A 19,191-nucleotide genomic window follows, 5' to 3' on the forward strand; every position below is an offset into this window, starting at 1 on the left:
TAAAATAAAAAATATTTGTTATTGATTAAAATTAAATAAATCTGTGTTCTCCTGTTTGATTTTGGAAAAAATGTTTATTGAGCAACACATCTTATAAAAAACCCAAAGATTTTTAGAGCAAGACAGATCCCCTCTTTATTTTCAAGAGCATAAAGTACAACATTCAGAAAACTATTTAAACTATCCAACTCATAAGAAAGACGGTTTACCAACAGGTGATACATCATGTAAAGTAGATGACAAGCTCAGTAAAAGATACAGCAATGCTGGGTACAATCAGCTCATATCTCCCCATCCCACAGTTCCTCCACGCTTTTGTAAGGGCCCAGCTCATGAACAAGAAATTCAGCTCGAAGCAGCCGCCTCTGTGTATAATCAAAAGAGAATAGTAAGTAGATGCATCCAATGGAAATAAACTTTTTTTACAAAAAACAGTACTTGAAGCACCAAAAGCTGGCACCAACCGAGGCTTCCGCGCAGAACCAAAAAATTCAAACAGCTACCTCAAGCTTTAATGTAATTGAGTTGGGAATAGTATTAAAGTTAGTCATCAACAAGAATTTGGGTTGTTGATCATGATGCATTTCAAATTAAGAAATTGATAATATCTGCCTCAAGAAGATGAGAGAACACTTTGTTATACAATGAATGATATGGGTAAGAACAATGGATGCACTAAGGTAAAACCATATGCATTGCTGATCCAGACCAATAACAGGTGCACATTATGGCAGACTCTGATGCATGTTAACAGGTCCACGCACTGAAGAACAGATATTTCACCATATATACAGTCCAATCTACAAGACTATAAGATGCAAGAAAATATGTTTGTGCACTAACAGTACACATGAACACTTATGCCATGTCAAATACCAGCAATGTAAATGATACCAAACCCATAAGAATGAGATTGACAGTGTCTACCTAATACTGAAAGAAGTAAAGCTACTAAGATTGCATGTTAGCCTCTAAAACCACCATAGAGTACCATAGAAAAGAGGAAAATGTGTCATCATTTAAAAGGCTAATTCTACAGAAAGCCTTTTTTACAACTCCGACAGTAAATTCAGCATGCTATTAATCACTATGATTGAAATCAGAGAAGATTGCTAACCTGCTCTATCTCAGAGAATTTGGAAAACAAGTCATCGGGGATAGACCAATCTAATACATCCAAATTTTCCTTAATTCTAGCTTCCTTAGTGCTTTTAGGCAACACACTTTGCCCATTCTGTAGTCCCCACCGCAGGGCCACTTGTCCAGGTGACTTGCCCAGTTTCTCTGCAACCATATTCAGGATTGGGTTCTTCAGGACATCACTGTTCATCCATGTTGTTCCTGGTGAACCTAATGGAGAATAGGCCTGCTTAAACAAATTATAATATTTAATTAAAAATCGAGTACTATGACATAAAACGAGAAAGAAGCAAACCTGATGAACTAAAATACCAAATACAATTTCCCAACTTACAGATAAGTGAACACCCTTTGATTGACAGAATGCTCGAAGATGTGCTTGTTGCCAGCCAGGATGGCATTCGACTTGGTTAACAGCGGGGGGGACCCTTGCATATGCCAGCAAATCACCAAGTTTCTTTGAAGAAAAATTTGCCACGCCAATCGCACGTGCCTTGCCAGAATCATATAGCCCCTCCATGGCCTTCCATGTACTAGGAAATTCAGAAGCAGAGAAATTTTCAGGCTTGAGACCAGCAGCAGCATCCTTGAAACGTAGTGGCCAATGGACCTTGCAGGATAAATAGAACAATTTAGTTCCTGGATATGACAATATACAACTTGCATCAAAGAGTTTTGATGCCATAGCGCTGACTGTGGCAATCTGGACTACAAAATGATACATGAAAGGATATAAAAGGATACTATTGGTTCACAAAGCATAGAGCAAGAGAACACATATACCATCACACTTATTGAATGGATTGTCTAGATTTTAGTGTTTGCTTGTTCTAGTGTCATACAGAGATTCACTAGAGAAACATCCAATATCATGAGACAATGAACATTTGTATGCAGCATTAATTATGTACATATAAAAAAAATAAATGTTAATTATAGACATTGCAGTGCCAGCTTTACAGCATTGCAATAGCTCCAACAAATAAAATCAGCCATGTGTTGTCCATCATCTGCAAGAAAGCTGAAGGCACCAATTGACCGAGCACCACATTCCTCCCCACCAAAAAAGGGTGAGAATCTAGAAAATACATCGTGTGACAATTACTCACCATGGTGGTGCACACCGTAAGAGGAAAAGGGTTATCATAAAGAAGAAGGCACTTCACTCTGAAAGGGGATTGTCCTCTCTCTCTGAAATGCATCACATGATAGTGTTCTAGCAGTTTCAGCACCTTGTAGCAGGCTTGCCACTCTATAGTAGCAGCACCTTGTAGCAGTCTTGCCACTCTATAGTAGCACATCCCAGTGACTGGTCATCTGAGCTAGGAGTACCAAATTCCCAACAAGTTTACTCTTCTTTCCACGTGACAAGTATAGAGAGTTAGTTGTACCCGCTTTTTTGTTATCAAACTAAAATGTTTGCAGGAAGTTTTTATGGTTCTGTATCGTGCTATCGGAAGTTATAGATCATAGAACTTAACCAGCCAAGCATCCTCTATGAGAAAAGAGGAATAAGGGAGGTGGCGAGAAAAAGGGAGACCATCGAGGGAGAAAAAGTTACCACCCAGAAGTTCAACTTGACAAAGATCACTTCTTCATAAAATCCAGTGCACCAATAGTATCCGTTCAATAAGTGTGATGGTAGATGTGTTTGTTCTCTTGCTCTATGCTCTGACATTGTGTTAAGCTAATAACTTAAAAGAATAAGGTGTGGAAAGACATGACAAAAAGAAGGAAAACCAAGACTGAATTTGGTTATGAAAAAGAAAAAGAAAAACCAAGACTGAATTTGGTTATGCAATTTTGCATTTGCCTTCTTTTTATGGGCTTTGAATTTTTGTACAGCATCAGATTCCAAGCATTTTTTGTACTTTGGTTACTTGAAACAATTTTCACAGAAAAATGTCCTCCACAGAAAACAAGAAACCTCCAAATTAAGCAAAATTTCCATCCAAGAACAAATGTTTAAAAACCAAAAAGTGCAGCACAAACCCACATCCAATTGCTAAGTCAATAAAATCAACTCTCTATTGCATCAAATAATAGCCTTAGAATGCAGATTGCTTCCAAAAGTAAACTATTTACACTACATTGAGAAGTGAACGAAGATGAAATAAAAGGCATAGAAACCATACAAGATAAAGGTCAACATAGTCCAGCTGCAAGTCTTGTAAGGTTTTATCCAGTGCCACAGGTACATCCTCAGGTGCATGATCAGTATTCCTGTAATGCCATCTTGCTATGTCAAGAGAAGATAAATGCTTCAAAAGATGACAAAGAAAGAATTCTAAATGGAAAAACACAATAACCAACCAAAGTTTGGAGGTAATCCACAGATCTTCACGCTTTACTACACCTTCCTCAAGCAGCTTATTTAGGGCAATGCCAATCTGCACCGGTTCACATGCACAAAGACCTTAATCAACTCAAATGCTATTTTAATTGCACAAAAAACTAAGTCTTTCACCAAAATTTTGAGTCCATGAAATCATTTATCAATTTTAGCAAGAATAATGATACAAGTGTTTATTAATTTAAAGCACTGTCACAGATCTCACTTATATTTTCAAAATATTGCAATATTTTTGCATATAACAAAAAAGGTATAATAATATGATAATTTCATTATATCAACAGTATGGAAACATGTCAATATTATCACAATATTATTGCAATATTATCATGACATTGTTGTGATATTTTCAGTTTTTTTTTTTAACTTTCTTCCACATTTAATCATGATTTTCCTCACTCTAAAGGAATTGAACAATAAAAAATAACGTTGAACTTTCACATATGCCACATAACATGCTTTCCTAATTTTATGATATTTAACTAAAAGCAATCAAAGAAAGTTTTTGTGGCATCCATTTGACTAAAGAATGCTTTCTGAAACCATACTTCTTTGTCTAATTATAAATACATTACTTCTAAACAGAAAAGAATACCTTTAATTGACTAAAAGTGCACTATATTATGACAATATCTTTGAACAAGACATATCAGTCAGCCACATGGCATACAAATGAACCATATGAAGTCACTATGCATGCAAAACTCTTCATTATAAATTTTGCTAGCGAAAGCAAAGAGTCAGAGAAGTAGTTATAAATTATCACTATATTTTCAAGAAAGAAATTTTTGGGGATGGGAGGAGGAAGCTGGGAAGAGAGACGATAGATTGGGCCTATCCAATCAGCAGGTACCTCTTTCTCGTTTTCATAGAGTCGAGCACAATCAATATGCCTATATCCAGCCTGCAACAACGTAGCAGTAATTGTTAGTGGGAAAGTATAAATACTCCTTTTATAATTTCGAACAAACTGGAAGATACAAGCAGGTAAAAAAGTACATATAGAGCATTGAAATAGAGATTCCATGACAGTTTGATGGTGTACTTGGACAAACGCTCGATACAATTAGATCTCAAGAAGCGAAAGGGGTTCCAATATTCAGAGCAAGCACCACAGACGGGAAGGGTACCCATTTTTCCTTCATAGTTTTTCCTCGCACCATACACTAGAAAACATTTTTTTAAGATTCTTGAGGCTATTTACTTTACAATCTCATGAAAGGAGATATGCGGAAACCTACAAGAGGCTTAGATAACAGCTAGAAAAGTACATGGCCTGGAGAGGAATTTCAACTTTCCTTCTGCAGTGGCAAATATCATGATACGTTCCAGAACATCTCAAAAAACACTTGTCACAGAAGCTACAAACTATAATAAAATAGTGATATATAGGTAATGTTGAATTTTCTTGAACAATGAATATATCATTATTTTATCACATTATCTATGATTGAAGATTGCAAAATATTGGATTTTATCAGTAATATTCAAGAAAATAATAACTACGTTTTATTTTGTTTATTTATATTGTGATTAGTTCTCATTCCGACCCCGTACCATTGGACTTAAAATCCAATGATTTTGGGGTGGGGGGAAACGAGGATCTCAGATTCTCCATTTGCATGAAGTTTGGATGAAGGTGTAGGCCTCACACCTTGATCCATGTGTCTGAATCTCCTCCGAGATCCGAGGTAATCAACGCACGGTAAACAATTCATGGCCAATAAAATAGCTTTTTTGTCACAATATTTCCGTTTATCAATGATGAAGACAGTATGGTCAGACAGCCAAGTATGGAAGTCATACGTATTTCAAAAACAAAGTTTCATAAAATCTCATCACAAAATTCATTGACCAATATAACTATAGATAAAAGATTGTTTTGAACATCTACTAGAAGAATTAACCATAATACCCGTTCTTCAAGTAACCTAAGATATCTATACAAAAAAGAAAAAAAGAAAATCAATGGCTGAATATGCGTTCCATGCATCAGAAATCAAAATATCAATTAGAAGCAGCGTCTATGGTATTTTTACTAAGATTATAGTTCGTCATCTCTGCAAAAAGAACCAACACCGCAATCAAAGTAAGAAGCCAATTGTTTCTTTACATCCAACGGAAATGAAATTCTCTCTCCATCTTTCCAATTAATTGAGCAATGATACTTGAATTCCTTGGAATCACTAGAATATGAGAACTAAAAATATGGGCATTTCCAACACTTTTTTTGCAAATCCAACCATGTGGATGTGCTTGGCATGGTGAATTTGCTAGGAATCAACCATTGGATATTGAATTTCGGATGAAACATGCTATTTTCGAATGCTTGAATATTTATGAAGGTTATGAGCCATTGATTTTAAAGCCTTAAAAAAAATCTAGTTTATGCATCAAAGTAGGATGATTCAAGAGCGGGTAGTTATAAAACCAATCGTGTAGATCACATCCTTAAGGTTAGATTCAAGAGAAAAGAACAAAAAAATCAATGAAAATCGCTGTTCGCACATTAGTTCTCATATTTTAGTGACTCGAATTCCTTGTATCATGGCTAAAAAAAGTTAAAATCAAAAGAAATTTCCAATTATATAGAAGAAGAAGAAAATTACCCTGACAGCAATTTCCACAGCGTGGGCGACGGCGCCGGGCTCGGACTGCCACGTCCCGAGGCCGATCGACGGAATTCTCGCTCCGGTGTTCAATTCGAAGAAAAGAGGCCCCTTCGCGCTTCCCTCCGCCATCTGAGAAACCCTAAAATGCAAACCAATTTCATCAATTCTCCGAGACAAAAAAACAAGAAGACAAAACCAGAATTACACAATAGTCTGGCACCCGAGCGTTCTTTTCCTAACAAAAGCATACACATCAGAAAAGAAAAAACACGAAAGAAGAACACGATTTTTCGTTCATACCGAGCAAGAAAGAGAGTTTTTTGGATTGAAGTGAACCGCAAAATTGGATGGAAGAAGAGGAGAAACACCCCTTTTTATAATCGGAGTTCGCTCTTTTCGGGTTCTCTTGTTGGTCAGAAATCCAAAAGTATTGGTCTTCGTTGGTTCGTTCTCCTATCCTTTTCCGTTGCTGCGGTGTTGCAGGAAGATTCTAGATTGTTCTAGTCTCCCCCTTTTTTATTTTGCTTTTTCTCGATTGGCCGCCGGTTGAGTTTACGCGGGAAATTCAAAATTGAAGACTAGGCAACGCGAGGATCGGGGCGGGGCGGGGCGGGGCAAGTGAAAGCTTAAGTCCATCCCCACACGGGTTTTGATTTTAACCTCTATCCCCATCCGGGCCATCCCCAGTCCAAATGAGGTGAGGCGGGGCGGGGCTCCATTTCCCCCTGGCCCATTGCTATCTTTAATTCTGGCCGAGTAATGAACAAATAAAAGAGGACAAATGAATAAAAACGGCAGTTAATTTCTCATAAGAACATTTGAATTTTCATGTTTCTTGCATTTTTATTGAATTTTTATTTTAGACCTAAATTATAAAAAAAATATCTTATGGGCCATTCTTATCAGTATATTGCCTTCCAAATCCTAGCTTGGGTCACAAGGACCAAAATCAAATGGACCCTTTTGAGCAATGAAGGATCAGGTGCAATGTGATTGCACACTTTTAATGTGCTGCGAGTTACCTGATCGCCTTTTCATCATTCTTTGAGCGCAACATTTGATCGGGTCTATCCGCATAACGAACGGTGATCAGGTGCAGCAGCACACTAAAAGTGTACAATCACATTGTACCTTCTGTTTCCTTTTTTAAGTGAGGCCTGCATTGGCCTCCTCAAAGTTACCAGACATGAGATTATTTAATCTGTCGCTATTTTGTATGCCACATTTTTGACAATTATTGGAAAGTAGTGGATGCCCTCATGAGTTCCAAGCCTCCTAGTTTGGAGCATGCGGTTGAGGTCATTTTGGCCATATGTAGTGACATCACTGCCTTAAGCATGGTCAAAATAGTAGAATTTGATCCTTGAATTGTATGTATTAGGCATAAAATGATCTTTTGAGGGTAGAAAACTTGGTACATCCTAAACTGATGATTTTTCAACCTTGAGATGTGGCCTAAACCGTTTGACTGGCTGTCTATGTTCAAATCCCATGTAGGTCACCCCCTGCGTAAGCCGAAGCTTGGTGACTTCTTGAGGTCGAGAGGTAAGCCCTAGAAGTTTTACGCCGACATGGACATTGACCATAAGTACGGAAAGCTGAGCCAGCACGGCTAGGTCTTTGCGCTTGGGGAGGTTTCTCCGAGTAAAAAAAAAATGCATATGGAGAGTCACTTGTACAAAAAAAATAACACATTGTACATAGCATTGCTGCATGGTGCCTGACAACCATCCATCTTGACATTTCTTCATATGGGTGTGGTGTCCATATCGAAAAATATTGAGATGAATGGTCAGCAGTAGTGAGGCTGCATGAATAACAATATAAAGTTTTTTACTATGAATTTGGAACCCCCCCACATGGGTAGCAAACCTTTTCCCTACTTTATAGCTGCCTACCACTCACTCGGCTAGACAGTGGTGGACGTGCACTGAGCGTTAAACATGCCTTTAGCGGCATTTCAAAAGCGCTGCTAAAAGTATTTTTTTTGTTTTTTAAGTGCTTAAACCATCCATCATGTGCCCAATGGACTGCATGCACGAGTCCACCTGCGCCTAGCCAAAACAGGGCTAGGCAGTTACCACTTTTCCGTACACCCAGACCCAAATCTGGATTCAATCAAACGTTCAATAACAAACAAGTCGACGAACAAATTTGTACTCCGGCTACCTGTCGGGTCAGAACAGACATTTTCATATTTGGATCTACAAGGTCCAAGATGCAATAAAGGCGTCTTCAAAGCAAAATCTCAATTGGGGGTGGGTGGATATATGTTCCATCATGGTTGGAACCACACTTGTGGTCAAATTTGTTGTCAAATTGGTAGCTGGCTCCAGACACGGATTCAAACAAGTCCAAGTACATCTCTCTCTCTCTCTCTCTCTCTCTCTTTATATATATATATATATATATATATATATATATATATATATATATATCGGAACCTAACTGATGCACCTTTGATCTCGAAGATGCAAAAAAAATCTCTATGTTATTCAAATCCTCCGTAAAGGAATCAAAGCAACAAGAAAAAGACTGATATATGCATAAAATTCAGAGAAAAATAATAAGCTTTAATCATCCATCTCCCTAATCCCCCACATAACAATTATTTATAAAAAAATAAAACTCTAATCCGGATCTTGGATAGATTCAATATCCAAATACAAAAAAAAAAAAACTAAAATCTAAAATATAAAATAAATCCAAATGAATCTTTATGGACCCGGGCCTTCTATTCTACTCATGCATCACTAACCTTCAGACATTTGCACAAAGATGCAGCAATGCAGGAGGCAATCAGCTCATATCTCCCCCATCCCACAGTTCCTCCAAGCTTTTGTAAGGGCCCAGCTCATGAACAAGAAACTGACCTTGAATTAAGAGAGAATATTTAGTCAACTTATCTAACTAAATAAACATTATGACAAAAAAAAAAAAAGAAATTGAGATTCGAGCTTCCAAAATTTGGTTGCGAAGCTTCCACCTTCCGATATGCTTTTATCCAAATTAAATAAACATTATGATGCAAACACCTCAAGATTTAATGCAATCAACTTGGGAATAATGTAAATTTTTTTTTTGAGAGAATAATGTAAAGGTTTCTCATCAACAAGAAATTCAATTGGTCCAGTTCCACAAAAAAACAATAAAACTCATCACAATATTCGGGCTGGATCTGATCAGGTACTCTAAAACATGGACATTTAGATCCTGACCCGGAACTAAATGGGTGCAGTGCAAATATACCATAAATTTATAATAATAATAATAATAATAATAATAATAATAATGGTGCCGCATCGGATTCCGGTGACGGCCTTTGTGTTACCGGCGACACCAAGAACTCAAAAAGAAAAAAAAAGCAAAAAGGAAGAAGAATAAAGCTGACTCGTAAATATAAAATTAATATATTATATAAAAAAACAGCAAAAAATACCTCCTTTTTCCATTTCCCCCACGCTGACCTCGAAACCAAACGCTTCGTATCTAGGGCTTCAAGCTCGCCGCAATCTGAGAAGAATTTCTTGCTCTCCGATTCCGTTCCGGAGCAATTCCAACCCTTCGATTTGTTCTCGTCGGCGTGAACGCCGAGAGGGAGACCAGTAGCGGTTAGGGTTTCTGAGATTTTGGCGCGTCGTAGCGGTCTGAGGGGCCGCCGTTTCAGGAAGGGCCCTCTCAGAGAGCGAGATGAAGGATCTCCCCGGGACGCCCGGTACCGTTAGCGGTTTGGTCCTCCGGACCGGCCAGTGCCTGCTGGCGGCCGGCTCGATCGCCGCCATGGTGACGGCTGCGGGCTTCTCGAGCTACACGGCCTTCTGGTTTGTCCGTACTCTCTCTCTCTCTGTGTTTCTTTTCCCCCTCGGATTTGGTATTTTCTCGTGTCCTACTATTTTCTCGCATTTCCTTTTCTTGAGCATTCTTCTTTTGTATGAGTTTTGCTTTGTATCGATTCCAGGGGAAATTTGTTTGTCTGTTTCCTTCCTTTGTAGTTGTATTGACGTCAACGGTGACGATAATGATTACACCAAATTGTATATGTTCCCTCCAAAAACGGCATAGTTGCAGGCGTTTGCTTAATCTGAACTTTAAGATGTATTTTCTATAGCTTGCTTAGTGGAAACCATGTATTAGACAAGGTGTTCTTTTATTTTCAGATGCGCTTTTAGCGGGATCTAAAAAATTAGTGGCTCATATTGCACTAGAATTTTACGATAAAATGTGAGAGATTTCTGTAATTTGATCTAGAGTATGTGTTTTAGTAAATAAAAAATGATGACACGAGTACAGTTTCAGATTTAGGCAAAAAGCACCTCAAGTATGTTTCTTAAGAGGAAATCAATGAGAGACTGATCTTTGACATTGCTATAGGTTTCAACTAAGCTGAAAATATGATTCACATTATTGTCAAACAACTCACTCTAGGCCATTGATGCCATCGCCTTTTGAAGTGCGATGTAAACGTCGTTACAGACTGCACAGAAACCTGCACAGAAACCTACTAGAAAGTCAATTACAAGTTCCAAATATACAACGGGAACCAGTGCTCTTTTTGCTGATTTATGGTCTGAGTAGTTTTGGCATCATTTTGTTTTCAAGTATCTTCCACAAACAGTTTCAGTACTTTCTTTGACTGTTTTGTTGTTTTTCATGAACAATTTCAATATTTCATTTCATTTTTCTTGGTCTTTTTTGTTTTCTTTGAAAATTTGATGATGTGTAGTATTTGATTTTTTTGTTCTTGTTTGTTCTTTTATCCGTCCCAGTCTAGATTCGAAATTACTGTGGTATTTTGGTCTATTAAAAATTTGGATTCTTTTCAGAATGGACACGAGATCTATCAAATGTATTTTAATTTCATGCAGTGTAGGAATACAATGAATATATATGATATTCACCATTATGCCTCGGAAGTTATACACATAAAATCCTACACAAGAGTCAAGGCACATGACACTCAGTGGTAGTAGTCTATGTTTTGGGTTTCTACAAAATCTGGCCCGAATCCAGATGATTGTCAGACTAAATCAGAGGATTATACTCCTATTAATGGCTATCTCTTGTCTCAATGCTTCTCATGGGCTGGATCAATCTGATAGAGTGGCAGCAGAAATAGGTTAAGGCAAAAAAAATTTGGGAGAAAATGCTCTATTCTGATCAGATGTAAATAAGGCTAGATTCTGCCAAGGTTGGTGCCCTGGATCCTGGAGTTTCCCCTATCGAGGCTTCTCCAAGAACAATTGTTTAAGGCATGTTGGGTAGATTATGTTCATATGTCATTGCAATAGGGTATCTGCATAAGATCATAGAACCTTATCAGAAGATAGATGCTTTTGTTGTCATGCACACCAATTTCTTGTCAGGTGAACATGGATCATCAAAAATATTCTATCGTAAACATGTGTTTATGGACTTTTATATATTTGAAAATGTACCATTTCTCAAAATGTGAAAGCACATATTACAAACTACACAAAGCAATCAAAATAGTTTTATAACTAAAATCCACAAGAAGGAAGTTTAAATTCTTAAAATGTGAAGGATACTAATTCTTCATAACTAAATGTAATTGGAAGCCTTAAGAATGAGTTTAATGCTGACTTTGTGAGCTTGTAATGCTCATTTCATCATGTGAGAATGAAGAAAAACTTGTAAGAATGGCTTTATTGATACCAGCACAAATTTTGTTGATGCAATCACTTAATTCAGTGGAATTTTGATTCGGAACAGAGCTATGCTGCATTACCTTGCAGATTCAAACATCGGCTAGGCCACAAGGCAAAGTCTGCTTTTTGCTAAGTCTCACTAAAGTCGAGTGAAATGCCATATAAAATGTCAAATTCAAATTTCTTCCAAAGTAATGTTCAGCTCATTTAAGAAAGCATTGGTTGTTAGTAATCTTTCACCAAACATCTCTCCAAATTGAATAGTGTTGACTAGATCTTATTTATCTTGGTTAGGCCATGGGTGTTGGGTGTAGAGATCGAGCTCTGTTTGCTTTGGGCTTCTTGAATACCTTTCTATTGTTTTTCGCTTTTCTTTCTTTGAGCTGTCTGTAGTGTGATCACCCGCCACACATTTCCTCTTTTTGCAATAAGATTACTTTTCTTCTAAAAAAAGTATTGACTATACTAAATCTGTGAGCGAAACCTCAGTGCTGTGATGCTGGACGTTCATTATGCCAAGTCCAACAGTGTTTGGCAGCAATTGCCTAATTCATATCCTATAGTGTTCTTGCATATCTATGATCATTTCAGTAAACGTAGGTTCAATTTATTGCATCATCCTTCATATTAATCAAGAATTCTTATATATATATATATAACTCCTCTTTTTGTTAGGTCCTGTTAGGATCCAATAATAGTCGTATATTTTTTTGCTCGATCTGAACCATTACATGTGTTTATCATTGCTTATTTACTAAAAAACAAGCTTTCTTTCAATTGATTTAATGTAAAAATGTAAATACTTTTATCATCAAATTTTAGTATAATATCAACTGTTGATTATTTTCACCTCTTTAAAATACACATCCTGAGCATAAAAAATCATGATCAAATACATGTTCACTATTGAGTAAACAATGATAAGTACATCTAAATTGAACAAAAAATACCTGAAAGTACAATTTTGGAAGGTCCTAACAAGACCTAACAAAAAAAGGGGTACGACCATCCCCCTACTCTCTCTCTCTCTCTATATATATATATACTTAAAACTCCATCGAACATTTTATGTATCTTTTCTTTTTTCAGGATATTATTCATTCTAGGATTATGGTTTCCAATGATGTCCTTGTACAGAACAACATTGCGAAATAGGACCTACCTTTTCCTGAAGACTTATGCTTTTCTGTTGCTTATGTTTATCAGTAGTTCTATTAGCAAGCACTCTGCCATTTGTTTAGCTTAGTAAACAAGAATATTATTTGCTGATGTTGATGTTTATCCTTGTAGAGTGTCACTATTTGTCACGTTTGACTATCGTTCTAGGATTATATTCCCAAAAACCTGAGTTATATTTTCGTCATGCCTGTTCACTATATCTTTCTGTCATGTTAATACCCAGAAAGTACCTGGAGTTATAGATGTAGTATCTTATGCATTGTCATTTGCTTATTCCTTGTAACACATCCTAGCTGATATTGCTTTTTGGCCTTTTCTTGTTCTTTTTCTCCCTTTCAAAACTTTCTTTGACTTATATTTGCCTTTGATCGAGTTGTATCATATTTCTTTGAGTTTATGTCTTTCCATGTAACACTGTCAAAGTAATTTGGTCATTTGGAATTTATAAGCAATGCAATTTTTTAGCGCCTCATAGAATGATAGAATATGTTTTCATTGAAAATTTTCAGAAAATTCTCGTCTGAAGTAAATAAATAATGGGTGTACATTTTTGGAAAGTCTAGGAATCAGTATAATCTTGTGATTTATCATCACAATATGGCAACAATGTTAAAATGTGGGAGTTATTTGCAACAATGAGTTATACTGTGCTCACTGAGTCTTGATCAGATATCTGTAGCAACTAAGTCATTTTGTTTGTTAACAATTTCAATTTGTTGCAATCTTGACTTGATGTTTGGGGTCACTATGCATGACTGTTCGCCCATTACATGTTTTTCTTCATTTTCTTCTCTGAGATAGACGCATGTGATGGTTGCTATTTCTTAAAAATGCCAGGATAGAGCTTGCTGCTCTTGAGAAGACATGTGATCTTGGAGTCTTATGCGTGTAACACCAAACTCCATGCGATATTGATGGAAAGTGTCAAAACAAAATGGGAGTCAATTAGTCAAAGGCTCCTACTGGGCATTACAAATTGTTTGTCAGGGTAATTTTTGCAATTTTGTCTCTGTGCAATCACGAAATTTGAAACAAATCCTACTCGTCAAGGAAACAGAAATCTCTGTCAACACAGCCTTAAGTAAGCAATCTACCAATGGATAGCCCTGAGTCTGTGTTAGGAACACTGACCTGGACTTGTAAGGGATCTGGTTTATAGGTTGGGGATGGAGGATTGGAGATCCTATATACTTGAGTATTTAGGGTTGCATGATTACCATACTTTGAATTTTCCCATCATCGTTCTGGTGACAGGACACCGTAAACTCATGGTTATTATTCTGATATCAACAGACTTCAAAATCTTGTTTCCGTTTCAAGGGCTAACATAATATTCCACATAAACAAACAAACAAAATTGCATACATCATTTGTTACCAGAATCTGTTACAGAATGTGATTTTTATCTATTTCATTGTTTGATTTATTCTTTTTGAAGGTGTTTGAAATCTAAGCTCTTGTTTGGTAGTAAACCTATGTTGCTCCTCTACCAGGGGAAGTCTTCTCTTGCGGATTATGCCAATTTTCCCATCGTTGTGTTCTTTCGCTCTCTTTTATGCTTTTCAAGCTATGTTTTGCACTCGGTGAAAAGTAGATTACTCCTTTCCTAAAGTTGTTCTTTGCTTTTAGCTATTTGATTGCTTCAATGGGCTTGCAAGTATTGTGGAGCCTGGGTCTTGCATGTCTGGACGCCTATGCTTTGAGGATCAAGAGAGACTTGCAGAATCCAGTCCTAGTGAGCCTGTTTGTTGTTGGTGACTGGGTGAGTAGGCCCCCTTCCAGTGAAGCACCAGTTTGAATTTGAAAATTTAATTCCTTGTTTGTTAATCTCCTGTTTTCCCGTTTTCCTTTATCTAGAGAGAGCTGTAGTATCTTATGCTTAAAACAAAAAAAGTAAATGTATATACTTGAACAAATAAGTGAAACTTCCCGAATTGGTGGTATGCTTTCAATAAACTGCAATTGGCTGGATGCAGCCTGTGACTTTATTTTTCACTTTGAGCTTTTTGGGCTGGCTCAGCGAAAGCAGTTGCTTCTAGATCTTGCAAATGAATAAATGAACCAAAATCATGTTGGATCTGGATTAAGCATGTGCATCCCGATTTAAATTTTTCTAGTCCATTCTGTTCACTGGGTCCAGATGCAGGTTGGAATATGAGTCTGGTTTAACCATTGTTGCTGGCTCTGGCTTCAGATTCACCTGCGACCATCTCAGGTCCCACGGAATCCTAGCTGACGGATATATTGGCATAAGTGTCTAGCATTTTACACTGAAGTGTGGAAGGTGTTTGCACTTATGTGGTGAATGGATGCTAAAATGTGGTTGGAATGTTGCTGATACAGACAGTATCCTACACAAACAGATCAGGATCCATGACCGACTTCTCAGTTTTGAATAATTCCTATAAGCTACTCAGATACCTGTGGACGAAGAATACTCAACTGAGGTTTGGGCAGCAAGCATTGTTCAGCTTGAGCCCGAGCCCGAGCCTGAGCCTGAACTTAAGGCACTCAAGAATATTGGGGTGCTTCATGTTTTTGAGTTGTTTCAACAACTCTTCCTATTCGTTGTCGTAGTCTTGTTTTATATCTATCCTTGTTGATTAAGTCGAAAAATGGCTGCTCTGAACTGAATCGTGTGTGTCAATGATCTCTGGCAGGTGACAGCAACACTCTCTCTTGCAGCAGCATGCTCATCAGCTGGAGTGACGGTATTGTACGCGAGTGATGTGAATTATTGCAACAACAAGGCTGTACCCATGCCATGCCATAAGTTTCAGCTTTCAGTTGCACTGGCGTTTGGTACCTGGTTCCTGATTGCAGTTTCCTCACTCATCATGTTTTGGCTTTTGGCTTCTGTTTGAGAAGGAAATTGCCCCTCTTCTGACCTTGTACTGATGTTTGTATGTAAAATGCTTCTTATTTTTCATATCTGCAAAGGACGTTCATGGTCTCTCTCTCTCTCATTGGGCAGATAAATTTCTAAGATTATGCAGGTCTGGGTTCGGGATTCTATTTTCGTGACTCGACAAAACCCAAACCCGGTTATTAGTTATATGGGTGGGTCGGGGTCTGACCCAACCCGTTGACAGCCCTAGAGGTAGGACGTCAATCTCTCTTAAACCCCACCACGAGAAATGAGGTTTCCCTGTATTAAATATCAAAAAGAAAATTTCTTATCACCGAGTCTGATAGGCCAGTATTGATCATAGGTATGTTCCACAGAATCCACAGCCATGGCATGTAAATAATAAACCTGCCAAAATTTGTCATCATGGAAGAAAGGCCTTGACAGATGTTACCCAGTAAACATTATGTTGCCTAATCATTCAGCGACTTGATGCCATCAAATTTAGGCGACTCGATGCAATTCTAGATTGGAAATCCAAATTCATCTAAAGGGATTCTGAAGATTAGGAAAATCAATAAGTCCACTCAAAGATGATTAGTACAAGAATCCTTATCCTTGAAAATGGATATCGATCAGTGGGTACCCTACCCACATCTTACAGGTGCTACGCCGGAGGGGCGTCAACTGGTGGGGTTTGGTTTTGACGCAGGTAGAACCTGACCCAGACCTATTTGAGATACTGATGCCGACTCCAATCGGGCCCACCATAAGAGAAGCCATAGCCGAATGCTATAAGGATTACATGAATCAGAATCGGATCATACCCGGTAAAATAATATTTTTGTATCCTTTTTACATTGAAAATTTGGGGATCTTAGTCGGAACTCGGGACAGGCCCGGGTCTGGCATGAAATTTCACAAACCATACCTGGCTCCATACATTAATCAGGCCCTTTGGGTCCGACCCAGATTGTAATCGGACCTTCTTATTTATCACCAAACCCTGACCCTATAGGGTTTGATATGGGTCAGGTCCAGGTCAAACCCGACCCATTGACAACCCTTGTGTGTATGTGTGCATGTGCATTCGCGTGTGTGCTTTGAGAATGGTTGGATTTCTCATGGATCAATCATGAAGGGTGATAAATAATGCAGTTTGTTGGCGCATCGCATCACCATATTTATCACCTGTCTACATGCACAGCAATTGGTTGGGGTTGTCCTCTTGTTGTTGGTGATGGCCGTGCATTTGATTGTTGCATCTCTTTCTACTAGGAAAGGACCATAACAAAGCACTAACTACTGGGCCCATTAAGTAGGTGTGGGCAGGTCTCGTTGGGTCGGGTTAGGGTTTTTATGTGACCCATGGGCAGCCTCTGTTTCCTGCTTCCCTTTCCCCTTGTAAATGGTTGATTTGTATGAGGTGGTTTAAATTAATGAAATGGGGGTCGTGTTACCCAAATAAGGATCCGAAAGGCCCCAAGCATCAACTCATAGTATTGTTAAAATCTTACAACCAGGTGGATGAAAGAGCATTTGGGATGTGTAGGTTTTTTTTTTTGTTATTTACACGGAGAAATTGCCCCCAGGATCAGGGACTTAGCCGCACTGGCTCTGTCCAGTGTTGTGAGAGGCGTACGCCTCAGAGGCGAGGCACACACTGAAGGTACTGAGGCGAAGCGAGGCGTTCTGCAGGTTCAAACTCGGTTTTATTGAGACTTATGTTGTGAGAGGCGTACGCCTACGCCTCAGTACCTGAGGCGTACGCCTCAAAGGCGAAGCGCAGGCTCAACGCCTCGCTTCGCCTCATCGCATTTAACAACCTTGATCTTGACAGCATAAAACTCTATGGGCTTACCCTTAGCCTTCTGGGAGTTGCCACACTTCTTCTTGTGGCAAGGGGTGCAAGGGATGACGTCCATGAAATTTAAGCCTAGATCGCCTGCTTAGCGACCCTTGAAGTTGATGATCATCTTAACTAGCAATTGGATGTTGCTAGACTTTGACAAAGGTTCAAATTGAAACATACCCTTCAAAGGTATCGACTTAGGTGAGTGATGGGTTTTGAAAATATGATTCTTAAGAAATGCATAGGTGGTAGGAGCATTGTTCATATAAAATGTACGGATGATAAAAAAAAAGCAAACAAAGATTCTTCAAGCTCATGATATGCCAACTAGCTACAAATAAAGTGAGATTGCGACATGCGAAATCTCATTATCCACCATGAATAATTATTTAGTTTTTAGTTACGAAGAATGTGTAGGCAAAATTTCATCTCCTCTTTTTGAAGTAGTTAGTACATAACTCATGTCCCTATCAAATAAACCTAAGCTTTTGATTTGATTTTGCACCTAAGATTAGGAGAAACACTACTTGGTTTAAATAATAAGAAAATGATCCTACTGTACAACAAAAATCACATTTTTAAAAATGCCTCACAATTTTTGCAATCCATCGTATGTCCAAATTCACAAATGCTTGACTTTTTTAGGATATTTTTATCCTTAGCATGAGTGAATCTCTTGAGGTTCGCACAATATATCGGTATACTCTCCTAGTATCGCAAACTCCCATTAAAATATAGATTCACATGATTTTTTTTTGTAAACCTCATCAAGTTCGCATAACCAAATTTGTGAATCTCATGTAACTGAAACATGCGTAACTTTACAAATACTGACTAAATTCGTATATATAGTACGACATTCACGAAATACCATGCGAACCTCCCTTCTGTAACTGATCTTTAAGGAGATTCACAAATATGTGCGTATATAACATGTAAATTTTTGTGTAGGTAGTTATATTAATTGAACGTATAAAGTGTATATAGATGATTTTTTTCTCATATGCTATTTTCATTAGATAAATGATATGTTGTGCAATTGGTGTAGGCATTTAATGATGACCTTTGAAAGGGTTAAAATATACTATAATAGCAGTGATCATCCTAATTGGAGATCTATAATTGGAGATCTATAATAATATAAAGAATTTATAAATTTGATATCGCGTAAAACCAGATATGTAAAAATGTCAATGATCATCCGATATAATTGTCTTCTAAAATTAGATGGCCATCATATATGGATAGATGTCTTGAAGGATGATGATATAGTCACAAAGTTAAAGAATAATTTGTTGCTTTCAGAGTCAGAAGCAATTGGAAGTGATATATAAAAAATAATTGATGAATGAAATAATTAGAATCTCGTGGAGAATTCACATCTATCTTAAGCACCATCTGTCGAGTTCAGTCCTTTGACGAACATCCAATTGTCCTAAACATTGAGCTCAAGCATGAAGAGGTCATGCAGTTGTCTAAATTGATTAGGGATATAAATGTTCGACGTGCAAGAAATGAAGAACTTTGTGAACAATTGATGT

The 19,191-nt window shown here is 37.7% G+C and overlaps 2 protein-coding genes across 2 annotated transcripts; one reads left to right on the forward strand and one right to left on the reverse strand.

Moving 5' to 3' along the window:
* Positions 1-109: 109 nt before the first annotated feature.
* LOC149821410 (NADPH-dependent aldo-keto reductase, chloroplastic-like) lies at positions 110-6,449 on the reverse strand. The gene is made up of 8 exons (XM_089983680.1): positions 6,406-6,449; positions 6,103-6,244; positions 4,347-4,397; positions 3,454-3,530; positions 3,276-3,363; positions 1,475-1,750; positions 1,118-1,366; positions 110-365 (listed from the first exon to the last, which is right to left on the reverse strand). The coding sequence occupies exons 2-8, from the start codon at positions 6,232-6,234 to the stop codon at positions 282-284; spliced, it is 957 nt and encodes a 318-aa protein (XP_089839806.1). The 5' UTR covers positions 6,235-6,244; positions 6,406-6,449; the 3' UTR covers positions 110-281.
* A 3,087-nt stretch (positions 6,450-9,536) lies between these two features.
* Positions 9,537-15,904, forward strand: LOC149821411 (CASP-like protein 5B2). Its single transcript, XM_089982584.1, has 3 exons — positions 9,537-9,926; positions 14,580-14,712; positions 15,611-15,904. The coding sequence occupies exons 1-3, from the start codon at positions 9,796-9,798 to the stop codon at positions 15,812-15,814; spliced, it is 468 nt and encodes a 155-aa protein (XP_089838710.1). The 5' UTR covers positions 9,537-9,795; the 3' UTR covers positions 15,815-15,904.
* The last annotated feature ends 3,287 nt before the right edge of the window (positions 15,905-19,191 follow it).

The sequence above is a fragment of the Nuphar pumila genome, chromosome 12 (assembly GCF_984573655.1).
Source record: "Nuphar pumila chromosome 12, dmNupPumi1.hap1.1, whole genome shotgun sequence".
In the NCBI taxonomy this organism is placed as follows: Eukaryota; Viridiplantae; Streptophyta; class Magnoliopsida; order Nymphaeales; family Nymphaeaceae; genus Nuphar; species Nuphar pumila.